Consider the following 10,957-nt stretch of genomic DNA (forward strand, 5'->3'; position numbering starts at 1 on the left):
AGGGAGGCTGGGGAGACAAAAGGAAGAAACCAGCAGGTCCACCCCGATCCCAGCGTGACGCTGGAGCACGACGAGGGCAGGCAGAGGATTAAAAGAACCCATGGAGCTTGTTCCCTGCCTTTCATCTGCTGTGAGCGTGACACAGTCACAGCCATTAGCTCTTCAAAGCCAGGCAGGTCGGAGGAGCCTTGGGAAGCCAGCATGCCCACAAGCAAGGCTGCGAGGCCGTCTGCCTAGGCTAGCAATGCAAAGCATCACCTGGCTTTGCTCTGCCAAGGCCCTGACCCTGCAGCCATGTCACTGCTCCAGTGAGAGCCTCCTCTCCGCACCCTTTCCCAGCCCCACCCCTACAGTGATGCGTAACAGCCCTGTGGCCCTGCTCTCAGAAGTCCATTTCATCCACTTCACCGAAGACTTTCTCCTGCCTTCACCTGAGGAGCTGCTCCACCCAGCGGGCAGCTTGCCAGAGCCCAGGCCTCCCACTTTCCTGGGATGAAGCAAAGGCAGAGCAAGCTGCTTAGCTAGAGATATCCCAAACTGAAGAACAGAGACCATAAGCTGAGACATTTAGTGAAGGAAGAAGAAAGTGCCCCATGTCAGAAGCCAGCTGCTCCGTGGTACCACCACCCCATTGCTGTCAGGTCACAGCAGAACGACGGATGGTCAGAGGAAGCAGCACAGCTGCAGTCCCACTGAGCCCAGCTGTCCCCCAGCACTCAGCCCACCCTCATCCAACAGCTTCCTTCAGAACACACTGATGGCAGCTCAGGATGGAATCAGAGCCAACTCCCACTTGCTGAAATATCATCATGGTTTATCCAACCTCTGCACCAGACAGCACCAGCACGCAGCCCATGCAGATAGCTGACCCACACAGGCTGGCAAGGCTAGATGAGAACAGCTATCAACGGCCAAGCAGCAGCACAGAAATAAAAACCAACACCAGTCAAGCCTCTATTGTGTGCACTTTTATTTGAACTGGTCTTAAGTCAGTGTACAGGTAGCCCCTCCCTCCCCCACATACTGGCACTTTACTCCTAGACTGTGGGGGACTGTAAAGCCTTCATTCACATCTATCACTGGGGAACACAGCCCGCTTGCTTGACAAACCAAAAAGGATCAAGTGTGTTTTGTTTTTAAGGCGGAAGATACAAAAAGACACTTGTTGGGTTACATAATTTACAGACAAGCAATTATCATCTAACACCAGTAATTGGTACCGGCTCCTCCCAGCTGGGCTGTTGCCTTCACAGAGGCGAGTAACTTCCTGTAACAATGCATTATAACAATATTTGGAATGACTATTAAAAAAGAAACAAATGTACAATCAAAGTCCTCAGATGCATTGTAGAACTTTGGGGGCGTTCGCTCCAACATGTTTCATTTTAAGACTGCTGCTGACACCTTCACCATTCCAGTTTTTTAATCCTGAGTCAAGCGCCAAAAGAAAAAACAAATAAAGCCATGCCAATCTCGTCTTGTTTTATGCGCATTTATGGGTTTTGTTTCATCACAGGGGTGTGGGTGTTGGTAACAGTCCGGTTTAGAAGCATTTGCGGTGGACAATGGAGGGTCCGGATTCGTCATACTCCTGCTTGCTGATCCACATCTGCTGGAAGGTGGACAGGGAGGCCAGGATAGAGCCTCCAATCCAGACAGAGTACTTGCGCTCAGGTGGGGCAATGATCTGCAGGAGAGAACAACTGGTCAGATGCAGTGTGATGGTACACAACCCACACGCAGCCCTGTGGCGCTCCGCTACCTAATCCCTTTATCAGGCCTTGGCCAAGGCACTCCAGAGTCTGAGCAGGCTTAAGGCACAGCCCTACACACAGCACCCTCCCCCTCCCCCCCCAACTCACAGCCAGCACTTAATCTCATTACTCACATGGCTGAGTGGCTGCCACCCTGCCCAGAGCGAGGCCATAAGGCTCCACCACTAAGACAAAGCAGTTTCCATCTCCTGTAGTAGTTTAGCTCAGCCTCCTCCACCCACTCAGCATTAAGAGGTGTGCTAAGAGCAGCCCAGGGCTCCAGCCTACCTTGATTTTCATTGTGCTAGGTGCCAGGGCTGTGATCTCCTTCTGCATCCTGTCAGCAATGCCAGGGTACATTGTGGTACCACCAGACAGCACTGTGTTGGCATACAGATCCTTACGGATATCCACATCACACTTCATGATGGAGTTGAAGGTAGTTTCATGGATACCACAGGACTCCATACCTGCAAGCAAAAAGCAGCGTCAAGTCAGTAAATGGTTCAGGGACAAGGAAGCCAGAGGACCTACTGCTATGGGAAAACAAGAGAACCAAACACCCCATAGTGGGAAACAACACAGACAAAGGCATGGCTGACAGGCTCAGCCTCCTGTTCTACTGACCTAGGTACCTCAATCATCCTCAAACTGAGGAAGAAAAAAGACTGCAGTGGAATGGGACAGACCTGCTAAGGGCCAGCAATATTGTGGCCAGTCTCTAGGTCACTCTAGGCAGAAGGGGCATGGAATCTCCTCAAAGGAGTCAGACTTACCCAAGAAAGATGGCTGGAAGAGGGCCTCGGGGCACCTGAACCTCTCATTGCCAATGGTGATGACCTGACCATCAGGGAGTTCATAGCTCTTCTCCAGGGAAGAGCTAGAGGCAGCTGTGGCCATCTCCTGCTCGAAATCCAGTGCGACGTAGCACAGCTTCTCCTTGATGTCACGCACAATTTCTCTCTCGGCTGTGGTGGTGAAGCTGTAGCCTCTCTCTGTCAGGATCTTCATGAGGTAGTCCGTCAGGTCACGGCCAGCCAGATCCAGACGGAGGATGGCGTGGGGGAGGGCGTAGCCTTCATAGATGGGCACAGTGTGGGTAACACCATCACCAGAGTCCATCACAATACCAGTGGTACGACCAGAGGCATACAGGGACAGCACAGCCTGGATGGCTACATACATGGCTGGGGTGTTGAAGGTCTCAAACATGATCTAGAAAGATAAAAAAAGCACTGAGTCAAGCAGAATAAACCAAGGTTCTCACTGCACACCTACATCGGTCCATGCATGTGGTTTACATTTGTCCCTAGATAAGAGGCTTCTCTGCTCCTCTAGAAGGAGCTATGAGCACTTATCTCACTTGGTCTCCACCCACACCTGTCAAGTCAGAGCCTGAGCAAGGACACTGCTACCACAGGCCCATCCACATGACACAGCAAGGAACGAAACAAAGGCCAAGAAACTACGGTATAGTCACTCAAAGATTGTAAATGGATTAGTGTCTAGTCAGAAACAGCAGTTAGACAAGTTGCTAGTTCAGTCTCAGAGAAAGCCAGCTTAGAGCAAACAAAACCTGTCAAGGTCCAGCAAAGAGGAGACTCAGGTCAGGAAAGGAAAACCCTGTAAAGATGGCAAAAAGGGAGAAGTGGTGAAGGCAGATAGAGGACAACATGGAAGAGGAAAGCTGGCCTGCAGCAGTACCTGCTGTAGCTCCAGGCTCAAAGAGTTTTACACACCTGTGTCATCTTCTCTCTGTTGGCTTTGGGGTTCAGGGGAGCCTCTGTGAGCAGCACAGGGTGCTCCTCAGGGGCTACTCTCAGCTCATTGTAGAAAGTGTGGTGCCAGATCTTCTCCATATCATCCCAGTTGGTGACAATACCGTGTTCAATGGGGTACTTCAGGGTCAGGATACCTCTTTTGCTCTGGGCTTCATCACCAACGTAGCTGTCTTTCTGGCCCATACCAACCATCACACCCTGCACAACAAAGAAAAAGCTTTAAGTTTAACTGAAGGATAAACTCCAACAGACAAATAAAGTTTTCTTTCCAGGTGCCACACCTTTAATTACCAACCCCCCACTGTCCCTACTCTGTCAGGGAAGGGACTGAGCAACTGCTCCAACACAGGATGCTCTGCAGGAGGCTGCGTACTCAACCCATTACTGTTGAGGACAGAAACTCCTTATGTCACATATGAAAATAAAAGGGCTTCTTGAGGCTCGCTGCCCTCAGCAGAACCACTCCCACCGAACGCTCCTCCCTATCGTCCGGATGCAGCACCGCAGCCGTTGCCGTACCTGATGTCTGGGGCGACCCACGATAGATGGGAACACAGCACGGGGGGCATCGTCCCCGGCGAAACCGGCCTTGCACATACCGGAGCCATTGTCAACAACGAGCGCAGCAATATCATCATCCATGGCTGGCTGCGGAGGAACAGAGAAGGGAAGATATAAACCCCGCCGGTCACACGCCAGAAGCCGAACCCCGCCCTGCCCCGTCCCCCCCGAAGGCAGCCGTCCCCCCGCGGACAGCCCCGAGGCTGGAGAGGGAGAAGGGGACGGCGGCGCGGCGACGCACGAAGGCCCTCCCCGCCCATTTCCTTCCTGCCGGCGCCGCACCGCTTCGCCCCGCGCCCGCTAGAGGGGGTGCGGCGGCGCCTCCCAGATTTCGGCTCCGCACAGATTTGGGACAAAGGAAGTCCCTGCGCCCTCTCGCACGATTACCATAAAAGGCAATGGCTGCGGCTCGCCGCGCCTCGACAGCCGCCGGCGCTCCGGGGGCCGCCGCGCCCCTCCCCCGAGCCCTCCCCGGCCCGAGGCGGCCCCGCCCCGCCCGGCACCCCCACCTGCCGCCACCCCCCGCCCGGCACGGCGAGCCCCGCGCCACGCCCCGTACGGAGCCCCGCACCCGAAGCCGGGCCGTGCTCAGCAACTCGGGGAGGGGGGTGCAGGGGGGGTTGCAGCCCGACCGACGCGCCCACACCCCCTGCTCACCCCCCCACGCACACACCCCGCACGCAGCCTTTGTTCCCCTCGCAGCCCCCCCCGCACCGCGGGGCACCGCCCCCGGCCGCGCTCCCCTCGCGCACACTGCGGAGCGCACAAAGCCCCGCGCCGCGCCCGCAGCGCTCACAGCCGCCGGGCAGCGCGGAGCCGCACGCGGCGCTCCCCACGCACACACACACGCACGCACCCCCCGAGCCGCTCCCCCCGCACAAAGGGCCCTCCCGGAGCCCCTCAAGGCTTTCACGCAGCCACAGAAAAGAAACAAGCCGTCATTAAACCAAGCGCTAATTACAGCCCGGAGGAGAAGGGCCGTCCCGCCCGCTCACCTGTGGGAGTAACGCGGTCAGTCAGAGCCGGGGCGGGCGGCGCGAGGCGGCGGCGGAGCGGGGCACGGGGCGAAGGCAGCGCGCAGCGACTCCCGCCCGCCGCGCGCTTCGCTTTTTATAGGGCCGCCGCCGCCGCCGCCTCGCCATAAAAGGAAACTTTCGGAGCGCGCCGCTCTGATTGGCTGCCGCCGCACCTCTCCGCCTCGCCCCGCCCCGCCCCTCGCCCCGCCCCGCCCCGCCTGGCGCGCGCCCCCCCCCCCCCCCCCCGCCCCCATCGCTGCACAAAATAATTAAAAAATAAATAAATACAAAATTGGGGGTGGGGAGGGGGGGGAGATGGGGAGAGTGAAGCAGAACGTGGGGCTCACCTCGAGGTGAGGGTGTGGGGCGGGGGTGTGACGCGCCCCTCCATCCCCCCTCCCCCCTTTTTGATTCCACAGTGCTTTGTTGGGGAGGGGGAGCGGGGTCCGCGTGTGCAGCCCTCCCCCCACCCCCAAGGTGGTCCTGCGGTCCCCTTGAAGTCACCTCCCGGGGAGCGCCAGCAGGAGAGGCAGGGATAGCGATGGGCAATGAGCGTGCATGCACTGAGCTGCAGCGACACTGATGTGCATGCACGCACCGAGCAGCAATAACACCGGTGTGCGTGCAGCCACTGAGCTGCAGTGATACAATGAGTGTGCGTGCACCGAGCAGCAATAGCTCCAGTGTGAGTGCGTGCACTGGGATGAAGTGATACAATGAGCGTGCGTGCACAGAGCAGCAATAACACCGAGGGGTATGCATGCACTAGACTGCTACACACCAAGGAGGGTGCATGCACAGCGCTGCACCATCAAGACGCATGCATGCACCAGGCTGCAATAACACCAGGAGCACGCATGCACGGGCCTGGTGCTGGGGTGCAGCCTGCTGGGATGCAAAGGAGGGGAAGGGGCACCGGGTGCAACGCGCGCTGCACTCTCTACACCCACCCCGCCCGGCCTGCAGCACTACCCAGGGCCAAGTTCAATGCTAATGTCAGCACGTAGCGGTGCAAACCTCCAGGCCGGCCCTTGGACTGCTGAGTGCACTGCTGGGTGCACCTCAGAGCCCGTTAAGGGCCACTCTTTGTCAGGGTGTGCGCTGCGGCGGTGGCAGCCGGAGGGAGGAAGCGAGCGCTGAGTAAGGAGCTGAGTCAGGCAGGGCCCGGCCCGGCGGAGGTCAAGGCAGCCGAATGCCTTTGCCTACATTTGGGCAATATTTTGTTTCTTTCCTGTTTGCAGCGCGTGCTGCAGGCTGGGCCGGGGCGGTGCGCGGTGTTGGTGAGCAGCGCTGCGAGGGGCTTTGCAGCTCCAGAGCGGTGCATGAGCGCATGCTGATTAACTGCATTGATTAAGGGGCCATGCAAGAAGCACTGTAGATATTAGGGGAGCGGGACCCAGCCCTGTGTGCGGTCTTGCAGTGGGGTCTTTGTCCCTGGGATGCTGCGAGGATGGGTTGCATCGGGGCTGCATTGTGTCCCCTCCAAACTGGAGGTGGCCCTGTGGACAGAGCTGAGCTGCAGGGACACCGCAGGGACAATACTGTCTCCTCGGAGGCGGTGACACTGCAGCACATGGGGACCTCCGTGGGCACCCAGTGCCAGGACCCCGTGGGCTCCATGGTGCCACATCTCTGTGTGTCAGCCCCACTCGCAGCAAAAAGGGAGTCACACTGTTAATTACCTGCCTGCTGGGGAATTAATTAACGTTTGTGCTCCACTTTGACAAGGCCGGGTATTAATTAGAAGATTATACGTCAAAGAAGGGCAGCCACGAGGCATGGGTACAGCGGGAGGTGTGCAGAGCTGATAATGGGGCGGCAATGGGAAATGCCCCGCGGTAGCCATGAAGCCGTGGGTTTGGGCTGGGGAATGTCACCAGAAGGCAGCGTGGGGTGTGAGGGCCCGGCAGGATGGGGGTGGTGGGGGCAATGATGGGGCAATTCGGGTTCCCTTGATTATGGGGTTGGATCAGAGCGCGGCATCCGGAGTGTGGCAGTGCCGACCCCACTGTGTGCTGCTGGTAGGGGGCTCCTCACAGTGCCACTGCCATGCCACAGAGCCAGGACCATCAGTTTCCAAGGGGAACCGGGTGCTGAAGGGGAGCATCCCCATCCTGAGAGCCGTGGGCCAATGCAAAGATGCCACGGACACTGCAGCTGCCCCCCCTCCCCATGTCCCTGTTTTGTTCTCCTCTCCCCGCTGTCCTTGGGCTGAGCAAAAGCATGTGGAGGAGGCTCGGACACGGCCAGGCTGCCTCCAGCCCCAACCCCCCGCCTGTGTTTTGTTCTGATTTCTGCACTTTGGGGCCAATTCTTCCCTTCATCCCGAATGTTGGGGGGTTTCTGGGAGTGCTGCCCCCCACCTTCCCGTTCCCCAAAGGGAAGAGAGAAAGGCCACATCTCCGTGGTGTGGGCGGGACCATCCCGGCCCCTTCCTCTTTTCTGATTCAGCCCTGGCCATGTTGGCTCTATCGGGGATGTGCTGGAGGTGAGAGCCCAGCGCAGAGCCCAGAGGCTGTGCCCACCTCCACCCCAACACCACAGCCCCCACCTCACCTTCCCAGGGATGGATGTGGTGCACACCTCTCCTCCTGGAAGCAAACACTCAGCATCTGCCTCACACACTGCCTTGCATTGCTGTCCCCTCTCTTCCTTTCAGCATCACTCTCTGCTCCCCTCCACCAAACCCTCTGAGCTCTCTCCCATGCATCAGTGCCTCCTGCAGCAAAGGCAGAGGCTTTCCCTCACAGAGCTGCACGCACCCGGCCCTGCGTGCACACATCCACATGGGCTGATGTTCCATTGAGCATCTCCCCACCTGCAGCAGAGACAAACTTATTTTGCATCACGCTGCAGAGCGGCACAAACCCATCGCTTTCCTCTGATAGCCGACTTGGGGTGGATTTTGCTGGGGCTGCTGGAGAGGGCATGGGATGAATGTTCCCCCCCTGCTGTTGTGCTCAGTCTCAGCAGCTGTGGTGCCATGTTTTTTTCCCCCCAAGGCCGTTCCCCAGCTCAGAGCAATCGCAATGGCACAGCCAGGCCGTACTCAGCTGCTCCACACATCTCTGGGGTTTGCTCTCCCGCAGCAATATTATGGGGTCAAGCTGAGCCCTGTGCTGGCACAGCCCCTGCACAGCCCCGGGGGAATTTCCTCCTGCTAAAAGCAGAAGGGGAAGAGAAAGAGCTGACACTTTCCGGGTTTCTCCACAGGTCTCAGCCCTGCACAGATCTCAGGGGTCCCAGCATGGTGCAGCCGTGGGAGACCGTCCCCTAAGGGATGCTCTGAGGGTTCAGCAGCACCACGCCGCAATGGAAACCAAAGCCCATCGGTGTGCACCCATTGGGCCAGCACCCGGTCTGCTCCCCGAGACCCACTGAATTCAGAACCCAAGGAGACCATTGATCCCTACTGCACTTCATTCCCCTCTCAGCCCATTGCCCCCCAGATTTCCACTTCTCCCTCCGGACCATATTTTGCAGTGTGCTTTGGCCTGCACTGTGCATTCCTGCTGGCAGCAGATAAGATCTCAAGAGAAAGTTAAACAAAAGCCGTCAGTGCCATGCACTGATTGTCACTCCCTTTGGCACCGGGACTCCCCCGTGTGCGCTCCATCCCACGCAGATGCAGAAGGAGCGCTGGGATCGTGCATTGCTGTCCCCAGGGAGGACATCAGCCCCATGGCCCACCTGCGCTCCCCATGGTGTGCCATGCAGGGGACTTGGCTATGAGCTGGAGGAAGGCGGGTGTGACTGTGGGCTGATGGGGTCCTGAAGCACGCAATGCTTGCCTGGGGGCACTGCTACAGAGCCAAACCCTCAGCTCTGCACAAAGAGTAAAAAAATCATAGGAAACACCACTTCCTGCTGACTTATCTCCAGGCGCTGACCCACCTCCTGGGAGGTGAACCCCTGTGCCCCACGCCATAAAGGACAGCCCAGCACTCTGAAGCTCACTGGGGACCTCAGGGACGTCGGGGACCTTGGGGACATTGGGGACCCGTCCCCCATCACGCTGTTCCCACAGCCCTGGCCGCCCAAGGCTTCACCTCCCCCGAGGCAGAGCAGTGCCTAATGACAAGTGCAGGCTGTGCCACACCTGCGGAGAGCCATTTTTGGAAGGACACCGGGGGAAGAAATGATTCTCATGTCGCTGCTCTGTAATTAGCATTAATTACCGGCGCTTGTGAAATCTTTTCCCCAATTTACTCCAGGCAGAACCCGACGGAAACTGTGGGAATCCCGTCGGGCTGAGTCAGCTGGGGGGGACCAGCAGCTGTCTGTAGGGTGTGGGGACGGACAGTGGGATCCCCCCTTAGGGGTGGATGCAGGGCATCTCACTGTGTGGTAAGGCTGCAAAAGGTGCCCCCTGCTCATCCGCACTGTGCTTTTGGACAACGTGCCGATGCCCTTCCCCACCCCACGTGCTGGGGATGGGGGTTGGTGTGCCCCCCCCCAGCATCCTGCCAGCATTCCTGGGGCACCGCTTCCAGCCCAGCGCATTCCCAACAGCAGCACCTGGAGGTGTTATGGCAGACGAGGGGAAAACCATCGTGAGAGCCTCACCCCGAGCGGCTCCAGCTCTGCTGAATGGCAGGGGCCGACGCTGAGTCACCCGTTGCTTTTTTTTTTAAATTTATTTAATATTAATGATTCCAATGAATCAGGACATGTCATCATCCGGAGTCATCCCAGCCCGTCCCGCTGACACCTCACTGGACGGGGACACAGACAGCCCTCCCCATAAACCAAAATTCATTGAAATGAATGGGGAAAGAAAAAAACAAAACAAAACAGCACAAAGAGAGCCCCTCCTTCTCTGAGGGCTGATTTCTGCCCACCCCTCCCAGTGGCTCAGTGTACCCACCACCACCCCACCGGCACACAGCGTCACGATGGGGGTCCCAGGGGACAGTGCCCGAAGTGTCACTGCTGCCGCCCCCCTTGGGGTTGCCCTGTTCCCCACCCCTCTCCCCAGGGACCCGGGCATCCCCTCAGCCTCCCACTTGACCTAACCTCCTGGCCATAAATGGAGAGGTTTGAGAGCGCGTCCCGGGGTGGAGGAGGAGGAGAAAAAAAAAAGGAGAATAATGCCAAGAATGCAGGACAGAGCGCAGGGAGCACTGCCGGCCCCCCGGCGCGGGCTGGGTGCTGCAGAGCACCGCCTGTCCCCAGTGCTGTCTCCGTGCCTGCAAACCATCCGGGCAGCTAGGAGCAAAGCGGTTGTTTTTCCTTCCTCTTTGCCTTTCTCTCCAACTGGGGACTTTCTGGGTCCCCCGCCGTGCTGTCTGCTCACACGGCACATTGCTTCGCCAACCCCGTCCCCGCCCTGCAGCATCGCCCTCTTGCAATGATGTGTCCCCCCACAGGGATGGGTGCCCAGTGGGATGTTCCCATTGGAGCCCCCCCGAAAGCCCCCCAGCTCGGATGTGGCCATGGGCAGGACGAGCCCCCCTGGTTTCCCCATGCCCAGCAGACCTGGGTGCTCAACCACCTGCAAAGCACTGCAATGGGGAAACTGAGGCACGGGGAGCGCAGCCTGAGCTGTCACCCCCCAGCCTCCCCACATCCCTAAGGGGCTGAGTAATGGGGCGAGACGTGGATGTGGGGTCTCTCCTTTCAGGGCAGCCACGTGGGGACGTGGGGGTGGCACCGAGGGGCCAAGCCTCCGCTTGGGGCTGCATCCAGCTCCTTAAAACAGAAAGTGAAAACGCACGGGTGTGCCATCCGGATGGGGAAAGGGGGGCACCCCTCCATCCCACCGCCACCCCATTGCCCGGCCACGTCCTGCCGCTGCCGTCCCCTCCGTCCCCAGGCTGGCGGTGGCCGTCCCCAGGGTCAGGGT

General features: G+C 58.5%; 1 protein-coding gene and 1 non-coding gene across 2 annotated transcripts; both read right to left on the reverse strand.

Annotated features, from left to right (window-relative positions):
• Positions 1-953: 953 nt before the first annotated feature.
• ACTB (actin, beta) lies at positions 954-5,185 on the reverse strand. Its single transcript, NM_205518.2, has 6 exons — positions 5,092-5,185; positions 4,055-4,183; positions 3,494-3,733; positions 2,531-2,969; positions 2,043-2,224; positions 954-1,687 (listed from the first exon to the last, which is right to left on the reverse strand). Exons 2-6 carry the CDS (start codon positions 4,175-4,177, stop codon positions 1,544-1,546), a joined length of 1,128 nt encoding a protein of 375 aa, NP_990849.1. The 5' UTR covers positions 4,178-4,183; positions 5,092-5,185; the 3' UTR covers positions 954-1,543.
• MIR3533 (microRNA 3533) lies at positions 2,142-2,225 on the reverse strand. Its single transcript, NR_035347.1, has one exon. It is a non-coding gene; the product is annotated as a microRNA 3533 (primary transcript).
• Positions 5,186-10,957: the final 5,772 nt, after the last annotated feature.

Source organism: Gallus gallus, chromosome 14 (assembly GCF_016699485.2).
Source record: "Gallus gallus isolate bGalGal1 chromosome 14, bGalGal1.mat.broiler.GRCg7b, whole genome shotgun sequence".
Lineage (NCBI taxonomy): Eukaryota > Metazoa > Chordata > Aves > Galliformes > Phasianidae > Gallus > Gallus gallus.

Excerpts from the sequence above, each read along its gene's own strand:
- ACTB (NM_205518.2), bottom strand. The coding sequence starts at position 4,177 with ATGGATGATGATATTGCTGCGCTCGTTGTTGACAATGGCTCCGGTATG. Across the intron at positions 3,734-4,054 it reads TGGGTCGCCCCAGACATCAG|GGTGTGATGGTTGGTATGGG; the intron begins GTACGGCAACGG and ends TTTGTTGTGCAG. Across the intron at positions 1,688-2,042 it reads CTAGCACAATGAAAATCAAG|ATCATTGCCCCACCTGAGCG; the intron begins GTAGGCTGGAGC and ends TCTCTCCTGCAG.